The 22,789-nt window shown below is 47.8% G+C and overlaps 1 protein-coding gene across 1 annotated transcript; it reads right to left on the bottom strand.

Annotated features, from left to right (window-relative positions):
* Positions 1-584: 584 nt before the first annotated feature.
* Positions 585-2,280, bottom strand: LOC126986751 (zinc metalloproteinase nas-14-like). The gene has a single exon (XM_050843132.1). The coding sequence runs from the start codon at positions 2,137-2,139 to the stop codon at positions 1,054-1,056; it is 1,086 nt and encodes a 361-aa protein (XP_050699089.1). The 5' UTR covers positions 2,140-2,280; the 3' UTR covers positions 585-1,053.
* Positions 2,281-22,789: the final 20,509 nt, after the last annotated feature.

The raw sequence follows: 22,789 nt of genomic DNA, 5'->3' as shown, positions 1-22,789 counted from the left end.
AACAACAACACGCCTCAGCTATAACTCAAGCCCTGACTTAAGCACTGCCCTCATGAAGCAGCTCAGGTCGCAGAGAGGAAGGAAATGTCGTCGAGGAGCAAGCCCCGCATCTTACCCCTTCCCCTGTTGACTGTCTGCTATTAGTCAACTTAATCAGGCCACGCTCCCCGCTCCTCGTCCGTCAACGCGTGATAAGCGTCGTCGCGGCGTGGCAGTGGGCGCGGCCTGCTCGTCGAGTTCATTAGGACGAACTGACTTACGGTTGAGCTGCCACGGGAAACGCCAGACTCCAGATTTAAACAGCTAACGACAGCATCTTGACATTTACGATCCTGTTCTCGCTCCTGTCAACACACACACACACACACACACACACACACACACACTCTGCCCCTCCTATTCTTTTCTCTTCCTCTTCTCTCCTCTGTATCTCCCTTTATTTTTCATTTTCCTAACACACACACACACACACACACACACACACACACACACACACACACACAGGCTTGTATTCCCCCCTCCCCCTTGCTCACCCGGGCGTCACATTCCCGGCGTGTCGGGGACCAAGGAGCATCCTGTTACCTGGGCGACTAATTCATGTAAATTCCGCGATAAGGAGTAATAAAAAGGCACATAAACCAAGTTACACGCGCGACAACGCCCCGATAACATGCCCTGGACGGGGATGCATGGCCGGCGAGGCGGCGGGAGTGGAGAGAAGACGCAACTCCTGCCAGCCGTCAGCAATTCGCCTGGAGCCTCCGGGACTTGGACAGAGGGAGCGCGACGCCGCGGTGGAGGGAATCCAAGCCAAGGGTTTCAACTTGTAGGTACTGTCAATGGAGCCGCTGCAGCAGGCTAATACACAGGTGAACACCTGGGAAAGTAAATAAGGTAAAGAGTTGTCTTAAAGCAAGCAGGCAGCTGTGTTGGCAGTCTTAGTGATATAACAAGCGATAGGATGTGAGTTTAGGGTTAGTACATAGGGGGATTTATCTTGCAGCAGGAGTTGGTCACGCGAGCCAGCCACTGTCGGCCGCGGCATGGCGTGGCTCACCAGCGGCGGTGGTCCTGCAGCTGCCGCAGCCTGAAGGCGTGCCGCCGCCACTTGAGGTAGGGCACCGCCCCGATGATGTCGTTGCCAAGGTAGTGTTTTTCGCACCCGTAGAGGCGGTTGAGTCTGGCCACGTCGGAGCGACTCATCCCGTCCTGCTGGCCAATGACGGCCCGGGCGCACGGCACCAGCGGCCACAGAACGGGCTCGCTGGGGTCCACGGCGAAGGCGTCGGGCTTGTGGTGCATTACGCTGGTGTAGTCGTAGGGCAGCCCCGCGCTGGCCACGTAGCTCGCAGCCCAGCTGTGCCGCGTGTACTGGCTGACGAGCGCGGGCGCGATGTTGTGGTGGTTGACGGTGACGTAGAAATTCCTGTCGTAGCGCTGGTGCTCGTGGCGCACGCCCAGCACGTGCAGGAACATGTGCAGCAGCGCGCCGCGCCGCCCGGAGCACCTCCTGTTTAGCCTGAGCAGCACGGAGCCCGTGCCGTCGGGGCCCACCTTCTCGTAGAAACAGCTGCGCCCGCGGCGGATGTACAGCACCCTGGCGGCGAGGCCGGCGGCGGGGCGGTCCCGGAGAGGCGTGAACCTGAGGCAGGTGACCGCCTCCAGGCTCTCCACCACCTCCTTGATGTGGCGCAGCGTCTCGCCCGTCAGGTTGGTGCCCAGGTGGTAGGTGACTGCGCCGCCGGGCCAGCGCAGCGCGTCCCCGAGACGCATGTTGTCCTGCGTGTGCTGGGCGCGGCACCCCCGCGCGGCCACGACCACCACCACCGCCGCGGCCACCACCCAGCGAGCTGACGACGCCATGACAATAATAAACGTGACTTTGAGACGACAAACATACGAGAAAACAAACATCGGTGTCCCGAGCCCTGACGCCCCACAGGAAGGCCGCGTCGCCGTGGAAGGTGTCGTCAGGTGGTAGTGGTGGTGGCGGCGTGACAATGGTGGCGGAAATAATGATGGTAAACATGGTGACGGCGGGAGTGCGGCGTGACAATCAACAATGGTGATGCTGGTGCCGGGGAGGGGCGGCGGCAAGGTCCACGCTCCTGCTAGCGTGTGTCGTAAACTGTCATTCATACGTTCACCACCTCGGTCTGATCGCGTGCTGGATAAGTGATCGCCAGCAAGTACCCGCCCAGAAAGAGAATTTGGGGCATTTTCTCAAAAATTTCGTCACCAAAGAGCACAAAATTGACAAGGATTTCGTAGGAGTTTTGGGGCATTTCCAGTGGTAGTTTTAGCGCAAAGGTTCGTATTCTCAAATGCTTCCAACCTCACACCACCTGTTTCCAAAGGCCGAAAAGGAGATGAGTCTTGTTCTAATGAGTGATTTTGTGGGTCAGACTACCAGAAGGGTCCTAAAACTACCACTGGAAATGCCCCAAAAACTCCTACGAAAGCCTTGTCAATTTTGTGCTCTTGGGCGACGAAATGTTTAAGAAAATGACCCAAAATCTCCCACCCGCACCCTCCTGGCTCATGAGGGGCCAGTAGCCAACCAATCCTTCCAGCGAAAAACCTTATGGCATGATCAAGGCGGGAACCTCAGCTTGCCGGGTGAGACAAGGACGTTATCCACTACACCACGGAGCTAGGATTTTTTTGTGTGTGAGAGTGGGGGAAAATAGACAGAGAGATAGATGGATAGATAGAAAGAGATAACCAAACAAAGACCAGAGAGACACTAACTAAACCATAATCACCATCTTCCTCTTCTCTCAACACAGGTTTACCCATGAGAGTGAGCGATGCTGGCAACCTCGAACTCTTCACTGACGAGGCGCTGAGTGAAGAGACGCAAGGAGATACAAGCAGAATCAACCCCCGACACCTCTTCGTTTCCCTTCCTTCCCTTAACCCAGTAGCAGCGACCGTGTACCAGCGAGCGACGTACGGGCCAAATTTTTGCCATGATATAAACTCCCCAAAAATAGATGATGCACAAACTGCTCACAAATGCGTTGATATATATTATGAAATGGTTTGCGTGAGTGATGATTTTTTCTCATTTTTCTCGCTTAGAGGGGCCTTTTAGAAACATGATCCCTGCAGCTACCGGGTTAACCCAATAACATACACAAAGGACCAATGGCTGTCGAGTAGCGGGCATTGGGTCATTACGTATTTTCCTCTCTTCCCATTTTTCTTCTCCTACTTCCTTCTTCTTTACTTACTCATACTTTCTCTGTACCACAACTACCATCACCACCACCACCACCACCACCTCCTCCTGAATGGGTCTGCATCACTAAGAGCCGATTCCACAGTCCAACACAGCGTCTTCGTAACAGCCCGAACCAAACTATAGAATCCCATACAATCCAAAACGGTGAGGTCTTCGATGCCACACTAAATACACACGACTTTTCGTGTATAGTTTCATCAAATTTGTGAACTTAAATATAAACACCAGACACTATACAAGGTAATTTCGAAGGCTCTGGTATTGGTTTGGAAGCTTACTAACCCATCATGGGGAACTGTGAAACTGACCCTATAACCACACACACACACACACACACACACACACACACACACACACACACACACAACCCCACACCCTCTTAACCAGTGCCTCCTGTAACACAATCAAATGCTATTAAGACTCCTCCTCCTCCTCCTCCTCCTCCTCTCAATAGAAGGTCAGTGAGGCAGGGCGTGCAGGCTTCAGTGAGTAGGTCGACTTGTATCAGTGGTCTGCAGTCTCCTTTTTTTTTTTTTTCTTGTTCTTCTTCGTCTTTTTTACTCCTTTTTTTCTGCTTCTCATCCGTCTCTGTTTTTAATCTTTTCTTCTCTCTTTCTTTTTCTTCTTTTTTTTCCGCTCCTCATCCGTCTTTGTTGTTGTTGTTGTTAATATTTTGTTCTTCTCTTTCTTTTTCTTCTTTTTTTCTGCTTCTCATCCGTCTCTGTTTTTAATCTTTTCTTCTCTCTTTCTTTTTCTTCATTTTTTCTGCTTCTCATCCGTCTCTGTTTTTAATCTTTCTTTCTCTCTTTCTTTTTCTTCTTTTTTCTGCTTCTCATCCGTCTTTGTTTTTAATCCTTCTTTCTCTCTTTCTTTTTCTTTTTTTTCTGCTTCTCATCCGTTTTTGTTCTTCTCTTTTCTTCTCTCTTTCTTTTTCTTCTTTTTTCTGCTTATCTGCTTAACTAATTTATTCTTTTTCTCTTCCATTTTGTTTCTCCTCCTCCTCATCCACAAATATTTTTCTTCCTTTTCACTTCATTTTCTTCTTCATTTCTTCCTCATTATCCTTCCTCACTATAATACCTTTCATACCACTCACTACCACACCACCACCACGCTCTATCCATACACCATCATACTACCATAACATACTCACCATCATACCAGCACCACAACCTCCTCCTCCCCTTCGAATAAATCATAAATAAATAGAGTTATATTTCTTATTGTAAAGGGAAATGTATTTAAAAGTATCAATATTTTTATGACTGATATTTTGTCACAAACTTTGCAGCCGTAAGAATGGTCTGGGAAGGGGATGGGAAGGCCTGGGAAGGGTAAGAGGAGGAGAATGGATGATACGGGCGCGGGTGTCTTGACCTGCCCCAAGAGACTGTCGGTATGGGTTACACAATAGGGATAGATTGGTTTGTTATCACACGTCTTTTGTCCTAATGTCGCCGGCAGCCCTGACCAGCTATCCCTTCTCTCTCTCTCTCTCTCTCTTTCTCTCTCTCTCTCTCTCTCTCTCTCTCTCTCTCTCTCTCTCTCTCTCTCTCTCTCTCTCTTGTCTGATCAGCGTTTGTCCTCGCTTAAACTCTCTCTTCCTCGTCATCTCCTTATTCTCCTTCAAGTTCTTTTTCTGCTCTCAACCAGTTTTCTTGTCACCTCTTCTTCTTTCTCTCTCCTCTCTTCTTTCTTCTGCGCCTCATCAGTGTTTGTCCTTCCTCGCTTTAAACTCTCTCTTCCCCGTCATCTTATTCTCCTTCAAGTTTTTCTTCCGTTCTCAACCCGCTTTCTTGTCATCTTCTCTTCTTTCTCTCTCCTCTATTCTCTTCTCTCTTTCCTGCGTCACATAAACCATTTGTTCTCCCTTTATACAAACACTCCTCTAACTCTCTCTCCCTCATCGTCTCCTCTCTACAGTCCGTATTCTCAAACCTTTCGGGTCCTCAGTACGCTTGTTTGAAGTCTCTCGTAGAAGTTCCTGAATGGGATTTTTATGGACTCTTTCGTGATTCCGGTGGTAGTTTCACACGACTTCTGCGTCTTGAATGGGAAATCACGCATGAAAACCTGGTTAATCTTCTCTGTGGCCTTGGAAAACAGTTTCAATGGCAGCCAGAGACGGGTCGTATTACAAATCATATCGCAACCCAAGAACACATATTTAACAAGGCTTTCATAGGAGTTGTGGGCATTTCCAAGGGTAGTTTTATGACCCTGGTGGTAGTGTGAGTCTTCTCCTGTACCATGAATCTGAAGAAACACTCATTAGAACCCGACTGACCCCCTCTTTGACCTTTAGAAATAGGTGATGTTAGGAGCGAGTGTCTTGTAATACCGACCTCTGTGGGAAGGTAATGGTCATGGTGTTGAAGAGGTGGTGATGGAGGTGATGGTGATGATGGGAGGGAGGGAGCCGTGTGAATGGTGGTGTTGAGAGAGAGAGAGAGATACGGCTGGTGATGATGATGGTGATGGTGGTGGTGCAAGGACGTTAGGCGGAGGTGGTGATGACAGATATATGTACGGTGGTGGTGGTGGTGGTAGTGGTGGTGGTGGTGGTGATGATGGAAGAGTAATGAGGTGTTGACGAGGCGGAGTGTATGGGAGTGTATGGGTGATGGTGGTGATGAAGGAGGAGGAGGAGGAGGAGGAGGAGGAGGAGGAGGAGGAGGAGGAAGAATAAAAGAGATGGAGGTGACGGTATAGCCTGCATAAAAGAGGAGAGAAGAAGAGAAGGAAGAGGAAGAGGAGGAGGAGGAGGAGGAAAAATATGAGAAATTGAGGTAACGGTATAGCCTGCATAAAATAGAGGAGGAGGAGGAGGAGGAGGAGGAGGTATAGAAGAAAAAAGACACCCCATTGCCAATCTGATCACCCCATCCTTCACCCCAACGAGTTCTCTCACTTCTACTCTCCCCAGCACCCCAATCTCCCCCTCTCCTCCCCAAGTCTTCTTTAACACCCCAGCCTTACCTTTTTCCTCCCGAACTCACCTGTACTTTCTCACATCCTCCCTCAGCATTCTTATCTCATCTCTCTCAGCATCCCAATCTCCCCTTCCCCATCTCATCCCCTCACCTCCCTTCTCCTCCCCAAGTCTTCTTAAACACCCTAACCTTACCTTTTTCCTCCCGAACTTACCTGTACTTTCTCACATCCTCGCTCAGCATCCTCATCTCATCTCCTCCACATCCCACAACTCGTATCCTTCCATCTCTTCATCTCAGCATCCCTTCCACATCTCCACCTGTCACCCATCTTACATCCACCCCTCCTCCTCAGCCAACCTAACATCCACCTTTTATTCGAGTCCTCCTCCTTTCCTCTTCTTTTTCTTCCTCTTCTACCTCACCATTAAGTCCTCTTTCTTCCTCTACTTTCATTTTTTTCCTCTCCTTTTTCCCCTCTTCTCTTCCTCCTCCTCTCCACCTCACATCCACGTTATACTCAAGTTCTCTTTTTTCCTCTTCCTCTTTCTCTCCTCTCCCCCTTTTTCTTTTTCCCATAAGCTTCCATCAAAACCACTATCTTCTCCTTCTCCTTCCTCTTCTTCTTCTATTCTTTTATTTCTTTTCTACTTTCCTTCATTTTATTCCTTCCTTCTCCATTACTAAATCTAATCCTCCTCCTCCTCCTCCTCCTCCTCATTAGTCGCCAGCCATCGTAAACACCCTGGGACGCTCAAGGGGCGGCACGTGGATCCTTGAAAGGGGGATTGAGGGGAGGTTGGGGGGGGGGGGGGCTAAGAGGAGGGGGGGCAAGTACAGGCACACGAGTTCTTCCCCTTCCTTCCCCCCCTTAATCCAACCTTCCCCTTCTTCCGCTCACTCGGCCTAATTTCCCTTCCTTCCTCCCTCGGTCATTCAGTCACTGCGTCTTCGTCAATAGTCTATACCATCGTCACTGCTCCTACTGCGTCTTCTTCTTCTTCTTCTTCTTCTTCTTCTTCCTTTCCTCCATGTCTCCGTTTATTCCTCCCCTCATTTTATTATCTTTTTCCCCCACATTTTCCTACTTTTCAATTCAGTTTTACCGTATTATCAAACCCTGTCCGTCCCATCCACACCCCGTCCAGCCTTAAAAACAAAAAAGACCCGTCGCCCCGTCGCCCCGTCCCTTCCACACGCTGCCCCGTCGCCCCGTCCCTTCCACAGGCTGCCCCGTCGTCCCGTGCCTTCCACATCCCGTTCCGTTGCCCCGTCCTCTCCACACCTGGCCATAAAAAGTAGAACCCCAGCCTTAATCAGCCCCATCCGCTCCCTACACATCCCGCCCCTTCATTTCCACACGCCTTATAAAACCCTCCTCAAAGGCACCTCGTCGGCCGCCGCTCGTCGTACACGCAGACAAAAACGGGCGCCGGTAATGGGGAATCCCTGTAGCGACGGCATATACGCGGGCGGCGGGAGGCACGCTGGTGGCCGCCGGGGAGCTGAGGCCGAGGCTGGGCGGACGGCGGTGTTCCCAGACTCTCCAGCCTCTCACATCAACTACTTTCAAAGGCCAAGCAAAAGGGAGATCAGTCGGGTTCTAACAAGTGGTATTTTAGATTCAAGGTACAGAAGAAGGGTCAGAGTACTACCAGGGTTCTTTTTAACGAGTGGTATTTTAGGTTCACGGTACAGAAGAAGGGTCAGAGTACCACCAGGGTCATAAAACTACCCCTGGAAATGCCGCAAACTCCTATGACTGTCCGCCTCTCCACGTCAACAATTTACAATGGCCAAAAAGGAGATCAATCGGGTTCTAACAAGTGGTATTTTAGGTCCAAGGTACAGAAGAAGGGTCAGACTACCACCAGGGTCAAAAACTACCCCTGGAAATGTTCGAAACTCCTACGAGAGCCTCAAAGGCTCAAATATGTGAAACTGGGCGCCGGGTTGCTGAAGAACATGGGACTAACATAATATATATACGGCTGAGGCTCCCCGCGGCGCACCTACTGAGCCTCTGGGGTCCGTAATAATTCACAGCAGTTAGGTTCCACGCGATAACCGGCCCGCGATCAATGCCTCTAAGCCTAACACAAGAACATAAGAACATGAGGGTTATATATCTATGGTAAGTGTGACAGAACAAGGACGGAACAGAAGATATATAAAAAGGTTCCCGCGACGAGTTTCTCCATGAGGCAAAACAGATGACAAGAACATTAAAGAACAGGAGGCTTTCGTTTTATGGTAATGGAGAGGGATCAAGGACGGAACAGATGGTATACAAAAACAGGTTCTCGCGACACATACCTCTATAAAGTTAAAAGACCCGATAAGAAAAGTGAGTTAGTGCCATTTCGTTGGTGTCTCGAGCGGTAGGTGGCGGAGCGATCTGAAGGTTACGCCAGGTTAGGTTAGGTTAGGTTAAGGTAAGTTAGCTTAGGTAAGGTTAGGTTAAGTTAGTCTGGGTTAGGTTAGGAAAGGTTAGGTTAGGTTAGGTTAGTTTGGGTTAAGTTAGTCTGGGTTAGGTTAGGAAAGGTTAGGTTAGGAAAGGTTAGGTTAGGTTAGGTTAGGTTAGGTTAGGTCAGGCTAGGTTAGGTTAGGTTAGGTTAAGTTAGTTTGGGTTAGGTTAGGAAAGGTTAGGTTGGGTCAGGATAGGTTAGGTCAGGTTAGGTTACGTCAGGTTAGGTTAGGTAAGGTAGGTCAGTTTAGGTAAGATTAGGTTAAGTTAGTTAAGGTTAGGTTAGGAAAGGTTAGGTTGGGTCAGGCTAGGCTAGGTCTGGTTAGTTTAGGTGATCTTTAAACTTTCCTTAGAGTGATTTTGTTGTATGGTGAAATAAATATAGTGTCATTTCGGGTTAGGTTAGGGTTAGGTTAGGAAAGGTCAGGTTGGGTCAGGTTAGGTTAGGTGATCTTTAAACTTTCCTTACAGTGATCTTGTATGTTAAAAAAAAAATATATAGTGTCATTTCGGTGATGTCTCGAAGTGATCTTAATTAATTTAGGTTAGGGAAGGTTAGGTTTAACTTTTCTCAGGACCATGTTTTTTAAAAGAATGCTTAGTCAAACATTTATTCCTTCCTGGCAATAAATCCCATCCTTGAGAATTGACTATATTGAGCAATGAGATTTTTTTTTTTTTTTACAACAAAGGAGGCAGCTCAAGGGCACACACAAAAAAGAAAACAATAATAAAAAAAAAAGCCCGCTACTCGCTGCTCCTAAAAAAGAAACAAAAGAGGTGTCCAAAAGCAAGGTCAAATAGGGGAGGAGAGGTGTCCTAATAAAAAAAATGATCCTGATAAAAAAAAAAAAAGCTGCGAATAACAAGAAGAGATAACAGTAAGCGAGCATCTTGGGTCAGAGAACACACAAAGGCCTTCATTCTTCAGTGGGCTTGTACGGCTGAAGATGATGGTTTTGAAGATGTGTCTATTTGATTAGGTTGTGCAGGCTGGCGAATTGACTTGTAGAGAGCAGCTCATTCATATTCAACACCGCGCCTTGCTGACTAACCACCACACAGACATTTCAATACCGATTTGGTGATTGAAAAGACCAGGGGCCGTATTACTAAAGACTCCGTTGCGCAAGTTCACATATTTCACAAGGCTTTCATAGGAGTTGTGGGCATTTCCATGAGTAGTTTTATGGCCCTGGTGGTAGTTTGACGCTTCTTCTGTACCGTGAACTAAGGAAGCACTCATTAGAACCCAACTGACCCCCTCTTTGACCTTTAGAAATAGCTGATGTGAGAAGCGAAGGTGTCTTATATTACCAATCCAGATGACCGCCCTGAATCGACCCCCCGCTGACGCAACCCCATCCCTTCTCTTCCCTTTTTATTCTATTCCCTTCCGTTCCCACTCCTTCCTCTTTTCCCATCCCTTCTCTTCCATTCCTTTCCTTTCCCTTCCTTTCCTTGATTTTTCTTTCCCTTCCCTCCCTTTTCTTTTCTTTCCTTCCCAGCCCTTTCCTTTCCTTTCCTCTCGTTTCCTTCCCTTCCTTTTCCTTCCCTTTCCATTCCTTTCCTTGTTTTTTCCTTCCCTTCCCTCCCTTTCCTTTCCTTTCCTTTCCTTTCCTTTCCTTTCCTTTCCTTTCCTTTCCTTTCCTTTCCTTTCCTTCCCTTTCCTTTCCTTCCCAGTCCTCTCCTTCCCTTCCTTCCCATCCCTTTCCTTTCCTTCCCGCCCCTTCCTCCTTTCCTCTCTCTTTCCCTTCACTTCCCATCCCTTTCTCCCTCTCCTTCCATCCATTCCCTTCCCTTCCCTTCACGGCCGCAAAAAACCTGCGTCACCCCCCCTCACGGCCTTGTGAAACCCTCACACTTACGCAATGAGGCCCTACGCATAACACCACTACCACCACCACCACCACTACCACAACAATCACCACCTCCACCAGCCTAGTTACGCTCAGTCCGCTCAGTCACTCAATGAACGATTATGTGCGAAAAGGAAAAGTTATCACCATGTTTAGTTTGCTTCTTCCTTCCTTCTTTCCTTCTTTCTTTCTTCTTCCCATCATCATCATCATCACCTCTCCCTCCTCCTCTTCATCCTAATCCCCTTCATCACCATACGCTCCTCCTCCTCATCACCATCATCATTTCTCCCTATTCTTCGTTCTCATCTTTCATCTACACTTTCACTACCTCCACTTGGTCCACCACAAAAACAACAATATCAACAACAACAACAACATTCGTATTTTCATCTTCACGACCTGCCTCACAACACTGCATATACACAATAATAATAACAATAATAATAATAATAATAATAATAATAATAATAATAATAATAATAATAACAACAATGACACTGAGTTTAGATATATATTTCATGGTTGATAATAAGGAGACTTCAAGGTAATATTTTTTTTTTCCTTTTTTTAAGTCTCGCCTCGATAACGAAACACGATATGGAAATGACACCTGATGCATATTTTTTTTATTAAAGGTCTGAAGATTATACAAGTTTTTTTCTTCTTTTTTTTTAACTGTCCACTCACACGTACGAAGATGTTGAGCCTTGAGCGATAAGAACAAGACTTTTTTGTTGTTGTTTTTTTCGTATTCAGTCAAAAAATGTTGCCAAGATAAAGATAAGGTAAGATACCACGCCGGAGACACATATCTTTTCGTTAAAAAATATTGAAGGTTCAAATATCATCGCTGGTACACGGTAAAGCCGCAAATTTGGCCCGTCGCTGGTATACGGTAAAGCCGCAAATTTGGCCCATCGCTGGTACACGGTAAAGCCGCAAATTTGGCCCATCGCTGGTATACGGTAAAGCCGCAAATTTGGCCCATCGCTGGTACACGGTAAAGCCGCAAATTTGGCCCGTCGCTGGTATACGGTAAAGCCGCAAATTTGGCCCATCGCTGGTATACGGTAAAGCCGCAAATTTGGCCCGTCGCTGGTATACGGTAAAGCCGCAAATTTGGCCCGTCGCTGGTACACGGTAAAGCCGCAAATTTGGCCCATCGCTGGTATACGGTAAAGCCGCAAATTTGGCCCGTCGCTGGTATACGGTAAAGCCGCAAATTTGGCCCATCGCTGGTATATGGTAAAGCCGCAAATTTGGCCCGTCGCTGGTATACGGTAAAGCCGCAAATTTGGCCCATCGCTGGTACACGGTAAAGCCGCAAATTTGGCCCATCGCTGGTATACGGTAAAGCCGCAAATTTGGCCCATCGCTGGTATACGGTAAAGCCGCAAATTTGGCCCGTCGCTGGTATACGGTAAAGCCGCAAATTTGGCCCGTCGCTGGTATACGGTAAAGCCGCAAATTTGGCCCGTCGCTGGTATACGGTAAAGCCGCAAATTTGGCCCGTCGCTGGTATACGGTAAAGCCGCAAATTTGGCCCATCGCTGGTACACGGTAAAGCCGCAAATTTGGCCCGTCGTTGGTGACAAAAGGTATGTATATATGTATGTATGTATGTATGTATGTATGTATATATGTATGTATGTATGTGTGTATGTATGACGTTAGCCTCTCCACCACCACCGTCACCACCCCTTCCATATCACCCCCCCTACCCCCCCCCCTTCACCCATATCACCTCCCTTCTTAAGATCACAAGCATATTCTCCCTGAAGACCTCTCCTCCTCTTCCTTTTCCTCCTCTTTCTTCTCCTCCTCCTCCTCCTCCTCCTCTCTGCATGTTTGATCAAATCCTTATCGTCGTTCATTTTTCCTCTTCTCTTATACCTCCTCCTCCTCCTCCTCCTCCTCCTCCTCCTCCTCCTGTAGCATGATCGCATTCTTTTCTTCCCAATTATCTTACTCTCCTCTTCATAATTTTCCTCTTAATTAATATAGTTTCAGTTTTTTTCTCCTCCTCCTCCTCCTCCTCCTTCCCCCTCCTCCTCCTCCTCCTCCTCCTCCTCCTCCTCCTCCTCCTCCTTCCTTCCCTCTTACTTGACTGCGTCCTTTCCTTCCCTAATTCTTTATCTCCTTCTTCTTCTCTGCTTCATCAGGTTTTAATCCTCCTCCTCTTCTTCCTCTTTAACAAGGGTTCCGCGTCGCCTCCTCCCTCGGCGGTGACTTTAAGATCCACTCAACTTTCTTCCTTTTCTGTTTCATATAACTTTTTTTTCATATTATTTTTCTTATGATTTTCCTTCTTAAGTTTGTATGATATTTCTGTTCTGCTTTTTTCCTTTTCCTTCTTCTTTTTCTTCCTTCTTCCTCTTCTTCTTTTCCTTTCATATTAAGTCCGGTTCATCTCTCTCTCTCTCTCTCTCTCTCTCTCTCTCTCTCTCTCTCTCTCTCTCTCTCTCTCACACACACACACACACACACGATGCATTACGTGGATATGTCTGGGGATATATTGCTCTCTCTCTCTCTCTCTCTCTCTCTCTCTCTCTCTCTCTCTCTCTCTCTCTCTCTCTCTCTCTCTCTCTCTCTCTCAACAGATTCTTCTTCCCTTCTTTTGTTGTTTTTCTCCCTATTATTATTATTATTATTATTATTATTATTATTATTATTATTATTATTATTATTATTATTATTATCATCGTTATTCTCTTTGTGATATTTGTTCCTCACCCCTTCTCCTCTCTCTCTTCCTCCTCCTCCTCCTCCTATCACACGTGACTCACCAGGTGTCAAAACGCAACACTCCCCGATGACATCACACACACACACACACACACACACACACACAATTTGGCGTCTTTCTGCGTTTGCCTGTGTGTGTTTATGTGTGTGTGTGTGTGTGTGTGTGTGTTCCTGTCCTCGCTTGCTATCGCGTTACTGGGGCCAACAAAGAAAGCGGGGAGGAGGAGGAGGAGGAGGAGGGGGTAGGGGGCGTTCTCTGCGTGAAGATAAAGCGATAAGGGAGGAGGGGGAGAAGAGGGTGGGGGGGTTATTGGGGGAAGGGGGGGTATACTGTAACAAGGGATGACTGGTATAGAGAAGAAAGAAAGAAAGAAAGAAAGAAAGAAAGAAAAAAAGGAAGGGAGGGAAGAAAAAGGGAATGAGAGGGAGGTAAGGGAGAAAGAGAAGAGAGGGAGGTAACGGGGAAGAGAGAAGGAGAGAGAGAGAGAGAGAGAGAGAAGAGAGAAGGAGGAACAGGGGAGAAAGAAGAAGAGTAGGAGGGAGGAAGGAGGGAGGGAGAGAGGGAGAACATCCCCGAGGCTGGTGATGGGGAGGGAAGGAGGGGGAGGAGAGGATGGGGAAGGGAGGAGGGAAGGGGCTGATAATGGGGGAGGGAGGAACGGGGGAAGGGGGTGAGGATGAGGGGTGGAAAGGAACATAAACGTGGGGGTGGGTGGGGAAGAGGAGGAATGGAAGGGGAGGAGGGGAACATGAGGGGTGATGGGGGAGGGAGGAAGGGGAAGAAGGGGAGGAGGTGGGGAAGAGGGAGGGAGGAAGGGGAAGAAGGGGAGGAGGTGGGGAAGAGGGGAGGATGGGAGAGGGAGGATGAGGGAGGTAGGAGGGGGGAGAAGGAGGGAGGGGGAATGGGGGAAGGAGGAAGGGGAAGAGGGGAGAATGAAATCTGAGGGGAAAGTCAGTTTAGTTTCGTGTTGGGGAGAGGGAGGGGAGGAGTAGGGAAAGGGGGGAGTGAGGGGGAGGAGGGGAATGGGAGGAAACGTTACATGGGTGGGGGAGAGGAGGAGGAGAAAGGGAAGGGGAGATATTGGTGCATGGGCGGAAAAAGAGGAAGAGGAGGAGGAGGGGGAGGAAGATGAGGAGAAGGGGGGAGGAAGAGGAGGAGAATGGGGGAGGAAGAGGAGGAGAGGGGGAGGATGCTGGAGAAGGGGAGAAGAGAAGGAGAAAGGGGAGAGGAAGTCAAGGATTGCGGGAAAGAGGGAGATGATCAGGGGAGGAAAGAGGTAGGAGGAAGAAGAAGGAAGAGGGGAGGAGAGGAAGGATGGGGAGGATGTTAAACTCCCCTCCCCAAACTGTTATCTATGCTCCTCCTTATAAACAGATAGACAGATAGATTGATAGATAGACAGACACAAAGGAAGATTGAAGGAGCGATAGATGGAGAGATAAATAGAAAGATTAACTTTGATCTTCTTCTTCTTCTTCTTCTTCTTCTTCTTCTTCTTCTCTATTTCTCGTTCATATTTTACTTGTTTTCTTCCTCCTCCTCCTCTTGATAGATAGATAGATAGATAGATACTGACCACATCATGATAGAATAGAATAAAAAAAGAAACCACACTATCAAATGACACACACACACACACACACACACACACACACACACACACACACACACACACACACACACAAATATGCCTCTCTTGTTTACTCTTTCCTCCTCCTCCTCCTCTTCTTCCTCCTCCTCCTCTTCCTTTGTCTTCATTTACGCCTCCTCCTCTTACTCGTTTTCCTCCTCCTCCTCCTCCTCTCCTTCCTTTCATTTTTTCCTTCTCCTCTTCCTTCTCCTCCTCCTCCTTCTTCTTCTTTTACTTCCTCTTTTTCCTCTTCCTCTCCATTTCCTTCTCTTCCTCCTCCTCCTCCTCCTCCTCCTCTTAACCTCACGGCCTGTCACCAAGGTAAAGAGGATCGTGAGGTATACCCAAAGAGTGCCAATGGAGTGCCAATGGAGTGCCTCTGTGGGTGCCTCTGTGGGTGCTTTCAAGGGTGCTTCAGAAGGTGCCCAGGGAGTGAGTGCTTCTGGAGGGTGGCAAAGGAAGGGTGACGAGGGAGTGGATGAGACCGCCAACGGGAGTGAGTGAGTGCCGGAAAAGGGTGCCAGTGAGTGCCTATGGAAGGGTGTGAGTGACATGATTTTTTTTGTATTTTGTTATTTATTTTATTTTATTTTGATTATTTTTTGTCATTTTTGTATTTTTTTTATTTCTTTTCTCTTATTTCTTGTTTATTTCTTTTGCTTTTCAATTAATGTTTTTTTTTTTCATATCTTATTTCAATATTTTTTCCATCATTTTTGTCTTCCTTTTTATTAAACTATTTTTTTCATTATTTCCTTCCATATCCTTTTATATTTTTTCTAGTATTACTTTTTTTACTCTCTCTCTCTCTCTCTCTCTCTCTCTCTCTCTCTCTCTCTCTCTCTCTCTCTCTCTCTCTCTCTCACTCTGTCACCCCTTCCTCCTTGAATCACATCTCCTTCATCTCTATTCCTCTCTCTCTCTCTCTCTCTCTCTCTCTCTCTCTCTCTCTCTCTCTCTCTCTCTCTCTCTCTCTCTCACCCCTTCCTCCTTGAATCACATCTCCTTCATCTCTATTCCTTCCTTCCTTCCTTCCTTCCTTCCTTCACTTCACCTCTCTCTCTCTCTCTCTCTCTCTCTCTCTCCCTTCTCCACACCTTTCCTTCCTTCCTTCCTTGTTTCACCTCTGCTTCCTCTCCTCTCCCTTTCTCTTCCTTCCTTCCCTCACCTCTCCTCTATCAGTTCCTTCCTTCCCAAGTCTTCCTAGTTATCACCTCACCTCACATCTCCCTCCTTCTTTCTGCCTTTCCCCTGTTCTCTTCAGCATCATCTCATCTCTCCTCTCCCCCTCATTCTTCCTTCCTTCCCCATGCAGTTCTCTTCACAGACATAAAGAACAAAAAATAACACCAACGAGGATAGACTACAAGAAGGGACTGAGGTGGTGTCTGTATAGTGGATGAGAGGTAGTTTTAATTTATCTCCCAATACATAACCTGCTCGAATCTCCATCACTGATCATAGTAAAAAAAAGACCAAAGGAACAAAAAAAGATAAAAAAAGCTCCCCAGCGAGAAAATGCCAAGGCCACACACACACACACACACACACAGACACACCTGCCAAGCCTAACCCAATGTCGAAGAATTATTAACTCCATTCCGCCTTGACATTTGAGCTGTTGGGGACGGTGAGGGACAGACAGACAAAGACCCATATTCCTAAACCCGTCGGCGCCCATGCACACACCCACCCCATTTGGCAAGGCTTTTTGTGGGAGTTGTGGGCATTTCCAACGGGGGGGAGGGGTGTGGGGTAGTTTTATGGCCCTGGTGGTAGTGGGATCCTTCTTCTGTACCATGAACCTAAAGAAACACTCATATGACAAGGCTTTCGTAGGAGTTGTGGGCATTTCCAGGGGTAGTTTTATGGCCCTGGTGGTAGTGTGACCCTTCTTCTGTACCGTGAACCTAAAGAAACACACATATGACAAGGCTTTCGTGGGAGTTGTGGGCATTTCCAGGGTTACTTTTATGGCCCTGGTGGTAGTGTGACCCTTCTTCTGTACCGTGAACCTAAAGAAACACTCATATGACAAGGCTTTCGTAGAAGTTGTGGGCATTTCCAGGGGTAGTTTTATGGCCCTGGTGGTAGTGTGACCCTTCTTCTGTACCGTGAACCTAAAGAAACACTCATAAGGTCGCGATTTCTCTCCTTTTCAGCCTTGGGAGTTGTTGATTTGAGAGGCGGAAGTGTAACAGAAAACCGACTTAAGACAGGTATCAGAACTGTATACCTTTTCCAGGGCGGTCACACGCATGGTATACCTCTGCCTTGTGTCCTCGTTTTGCTTTGACCATGAACCAAAGAAACCAGAGTACAAATTGTAACCTAATCTAACTTGACCCGGTAGCAGCGATGGGCCAAATTTGTGGCTTTATCGTGTAGCAGCGACGGGCCAAACTTGTTCCATGATTTAAACCCCAAAAATAGATGATACATAAACTGATCAGAAATGTTTTGCTATATATTATGAGATGGATTGTGTGAGTGATGATTTTTTCTCTTTTTTCTCGCTTAGAGGGACCATTAAGAAACATGATCCCCGCTGCTACCGGGTTAAACCAATCTTTGCTACTCATTTCGCTAAGCTATTCCTCCTACTCCTCCTTCTCTTCCTCCTTTCTCCTCCTCCTCCTCCTCCTCCTCCTCTCTCTGTTTCCATATCTTAATCGACTTTCTTCTCCTCCTATTTTACTTTAACGATCAAATAACGTAACCAAGCCTAACCTAACGTGATCAAATAACGCAAGATCACCTCACCTCACCTGGCCTGACCAAACTAACCAAACTTGCAAACCTGAATAAACCAATTGAATGTATATAATAGACAGATGGAGTGTACTGGTGGTGGTGGAGTGTACTGGTAGTGGTGGTGGTGGTCATGGTAGTGGTGGTGATGGTGGTAGAAGTAATAGTGGGAGTAGTAAGAGGTAATGTTAGTGTGGTGGTCATGGTAGTGGTGGTGGTGGTGGTGGTAGTGGTAGGTGGTGGTGGTGGTGGTGGCGTGCCGTACCCAACCTCACGCCACGCTGGTTCCTGAGGTTACTGACCCCGAAAGGCAAGATAAAGAGACCACTGGAGGAGGGTTGAGTGAGGCTGGGGGAGGAGGAGGTGCTGGGGAGGGCTAGGGGGGGAGGAGGTACAGAAGGAGGGACAGGGGGAGGCGGTAGAGGGGGGAGGGTCGAGTGAGTGCTGAAGGAGGTGGAACGAGGGGAGTTAAGTGAGGGCTAAGGGAGGAGGGACAGGGGAGGAGCGACCACGGGGGGGGGGAAATGACCTGGGGCAATGGTACGCCCTTAACCTACCCCAAGGACACGAAGACGGGGACATTTGGGGTACGGTTTTCTTAGCGTGGGGGGGAGGAGGAGGAGGAGGAGGAGGAGGGGGAAAGGATAGGGGGGTGGAGTGGGGTGAAGGAAGGGAGGAGGATTGAGTTGTAAGGGGGAGGGGGGAAAGGATAGGGAGGTGGAGTGGGGTGAAGTAAGGGGGGAGGATTGAGGTGTAAGGGGGGAGGGATGGGGGAGTGAGAATGGGGGGTTGGGGTGGGGTGAAGGAAAGGAGGAGGATTGAGGTGTAAAGGATAGGGGGTGTAAGGGGGAAGGATGGGGGGGATAAGGATGGGGGAAGAGGGTGTAAGGGGTGAGGGATGGGGGTGGGGTGGGGTGAGGATGGGGGGTGTAAGGGGTGAGGGATGGGGGTGGGGTAGGGTGAGGATGGGGTTTGAAAGGGGTGTGGATGTCACTCCCTCCCCTCGTACCCTATGCTTGAAAGAGGTTGACGGGGTGCTTAGGGACTTGGGGTAAGGATGAAGTCCATGGAAACAGCTGACGAAGAACAATAAACAGGGAGGTTGATGCCCCTTGCCCTTCCTAACCACCCCACATTCACCCCCAACACCCCTTCCCCCCGTACCCTATGCTTGAAAGAGGTTGATGGGGTGCTTAGGGACTTGGGGTAAGGATGAAGTCCATGGAAACAGCTGACGAGGAACAATGAACAGGGAGGTTGATGCCCTTGCCCTTCCTACCCCCCTTCGCACCCTCCAACCTCCCCTCGCCCCCCCAAACCTGCTCCCCTTCTGTCATTTCCTGCTGAGTCCCGCGCCGCCTGATAGTGCCTTGCTTAGCGGAAGAAGTCAGCAGCCAAATGAACTGCAAAATAAGCCCACGCGCTGTCACTCAGAGGGCACGGTAGGGTACGAACACACACACACACACACACACACACACACACACACACACGCACGCACACACACACACAGTAAGTTTCTCGTTCCTTGCTTTAAATAGTTCGTGTTTTCTCTTTTTTGACGCAAGTGAAAAAAAATTATAAGAAAATGAGGATGAAGAAGAAGAGGAAAGTAAGAAAATGAAGAAAGAGAAAAAGATGATAATATAGAGGATGAAAAAGAAGAAAAGAGAGAAGAAAAAGAAGAAGAAAAGATAAGAAAATGAAGAAAGAAGAAGATATAGAGGATGAAAAAGAAGAAGAAAAGGGAGAAGAAAAATAAGATAAGATAAGAAAATGAAGAAAGAGAAGAAGATGATAATATAGAGGATGAAAAAGAAGAAAAGGGAGAAGAAAAATAAGAAGAAAAGATAAGAAAATGAAGAAAGAGAAGATATGGAGGATGAAAATGAAGAAAAACGAAGATAGAGAAGAAGAAGAAGAAGAAGAAAATGATGAAAAAGAAAGACATTAAGATGAGGGAAAAAAAAATATTAAAAAAAATAAATAAAAAGATGCAGACGACGAAATCAAGCATAACAATGACAATAAAATACCAAACAACAAAAACAACAACAACAACAACAACAACAATTCGAAGAAGTAACCCAAATCTAACGCCCCCCAGTACTCCCCCCCCCCCCAAACTCACTCACCTACCCCCCCCCCCTTTCTCATACCCAACCAGTGCGCTCCCCTCCACCCCTTTCATTTACCCCCCCTCAACCTCCCCCTTTTACATGCCCCCCCAAGACATCCATCACGCCGGCCCCAATCCTTTCCCGCCGTCCAGTTACCTAATACGAATCGGTTCAGAGCGGGGGTGATTGACAGGGGGTGGGGGGGGAAGGGGGGGAGAGGGGGGCATAGCATGGTGTCACCCCCCTCCCCCCTCTCCCTTTCTCCCTGCTGTACCGTTTCCCCCTAACCCAAAGGAAGGATGGAAGGATGGAATGACACCTCTCTCTCTCTCTCTCTCTCTCTCTCTCTCTCTCTCTCTCTCTCTCTCTCTCTCTCTCTCTCTCTCTCTCTCTCTCTCTCTCTCTCTCGTATCAATGCCCTAATTCTCCCCTCGCCTTTTATCACAGCTTCCCTATCCCCCCCTGACACCCCTACCCACCCCTTCCCTCCCCTGCTATCACCCCTTTTTATTGTGCCCTCCCGTTCCCTAACCTCTCCCCACCTTCCTCTCCCCAACCCTAATCTCCCTCCTCCCCTTCTTATCTATCCACAGCTTAAGGGAGTCTATTTTTACGTCTATTTTTGTGCGTGGTGTGACGAGACTGACGCGCTGAGTTAAAAAAAAGAATGAGTGAGAGACTATTAAAAGGTCTTCCCCCTCCTCCTCCTCGCTATGTATCCACAGTTAAGGGAGTACTATAATATTTACGTCTATTTTTGTGCGTGGTGTGACGAGACTGGCGCGCTGAGTTAAAAAAAAGAATGAGTGAGAGACTATTAAAAGGTCCTCCCCGTCCTCCTCCTCGCTATGTATCCACAGTTAAGGGAGTACTATAATATTTACGTCTATTTTTGTGCGGGGTGTGACGAGACTGACGGGCTGAGAGTTAAAAAAAAGAATGAAAGGAGAATATTAAAAGGTCTTCCCCCTCCTCCTCCTCGCTATGTATCCACAGTTAAGGGAGTACTATAATATTTACGTCTATTTTTGTGCGTGGTGTGACGAGACTGACGGGTGAGTTAAAAAAAAGAATGAAAGGAGAATATTAAAAGGTCTTCCCCCTCCTCCTCCTCGCTATGTATCCACAGTTTCACCCTAGGCGATCCGAGGGTGGCCGAATCTGGTTTCCCCTCAGGCACTGTGATCAAAACGATACACCTTTTTATAACTTTCCACAAGCTTCTTTTCCCTCATTATCATTCTTTTACACTATTGATTCGGTACCAGTACTTAGTGTTCATGAGCGTTATCGTTGTTCAGATAAATGAGTACCATGCTAGGTTTTACGAGCGCGGAAATTTGAAAACGCCGGAGCGGAGAGGGTTAAGGGGGTACTATGATATTTACGTCTATTTTTTTGTGTGTGTGGGTTGACGAGGCAGAAAGACTAGGAGTTTATAGAGGATGAATGGAAGGTGGAGGGTATTAATAGCTCTTCCCCCTTTCTACCTTTGCACAGTTTAAGGGGGTACTATAATATTTACGTCTATTTTTGAGTGTGTGGGTTGACGAGGCAGAGAGACTGAGTTTAAAATGAATGAATGGAAGAAGGAGGGTATTAATAGCTGTTCCTCCACTCTACCTTTGCACAGTTTAAGGGGGTACTATAAAATTTAAGTCTATTTTTGAGTGTGTGGGTTGACGAGGCAGAGAGACTGAGTTAAAACAATGGATGAATGGAAGGAGGAGGGTATTAATAGGTCTCCCTGCCTCGCTATCTATCCACAGTTTAAGGGGGTACTATAATATTTACGTCTATTTTTGTGTGTGTGGGTTGACGAGGCAGAGACCAGGAGTTCACAAAAAGAATGAATGGAGGAGGATATTAATAGGTCTTCTTTTTCCTTTCTATCTTTGAAGTTTGATGTCGTGAAATAGCAAACACGATAACAACGACCTACTTTTATTTTCCTAACCCGGGCTCTCTCGATTGTGAGCCGAGTGTGCTAACCACTGCACCACGAAGCCCCCACACACAAGAGGAGGAGGGAGGTAATTCTGTGGTGTCGGACTAAAGCGCTTTATAAATTCCTTTCCCGCATCATCATCCTTGTGCTCATCCGACTTCTTTCACCCATCTCCCGCAGGCATCCCTTCATTAAAACCATCTCCTCTTCACTCAATGCGCTCTCTTTCATCTCCTCCTCCTCCTCCTCCTCCTCCATTCTTCTCTCACCACACCTTTTCTCTCCTCCCTCCCTCCCTCCTCCCCTTCTGAAAAGCCGCCATCTCGTCCCTGACCCACTCACATGCCCCCTGCCCCTGCCTTCCCCCTTCGACCGCACGCCTTCAGTCCGTAGAATCAGTGGGAGTTTGCTAGCATAGGTCTTGGGTGGTTTACAAAAGGCAGCTCCTGTAAAATAACACTACCTAGTTGACACTCTCTCTCTCTCTCTCTCTCTCTCTCTCTCTCTCTCTCTCTCTCTCTCTCGTCCTTCCCTTTACCCTTTTCTTCTTTTTCTTTATTTTTTTCTCATTTATTTTACCATTTCTTCCCTTCCTCTCTCTTTCCATTCCCTATTTCAGTCCCCTTTCCAACTCTTTCCTCTTCTTTCCCTTCCCCATTTCTCTTCTTTCTACTCCTGCCCTTTCTTTTCTGTCCCTTTCATGCTTCATTTTCTTCCCTTCCTTCCCTTCCCTTCCCATCCATTCTCCCCTTTCCCATCCTTACCCAACAACACCCATTCACTAACCCCCCCACTCACCCCTATACCTACCTCCCCACGCTGCTTCTGCCCCGTCCACGCCGCCCCGCCCCGCTCCGCCCCGCTCCACACACCTTGTAACCTCGAAGCTGAGAGTCAAGATCTGCACACACACACACACACACACACACACACACACACAGAAAGAGGCGAATCAGGCGGCTTTTAAGTCTACTTTGCCGCGCTTAAAATGGTATAGCGAGGAGGAGGAGGAGGAGGAGGAGGAGGAGGAGGAGAAGATAACGAAAGAGAAATGAGAGAAAGTTGAGTAAAGAAAGAATGAA

This window comes from Eriocheir sinensis, chromosome 6 (genome assembly GCF_024679095.1).
Source record: "Eriocheir sinensis breed Jianghai 21 chromosome 6, ASM2467909v1, whole genome shotgun sequence".
NCBI classification, from domain to species: domain Eukaryota; kingdom Metazoa; phylum Arthropoda; class Malacostraca; order Decapoda; family Varunidae; genus Eriocheir; species Eriocheir sinensis.
This window is presented reverse-complemented; position numbering and strand designations above follow the sequence as displayed.

Coding starts and splice junctions, on each gene's coding strand:
- LOC126986751 (XM_050843132.1), bottom strand. CDS start 2,139: ATGAATGACAGTTTACGACACACGCTAGCAGGAGCGTGGACCTTGCCG.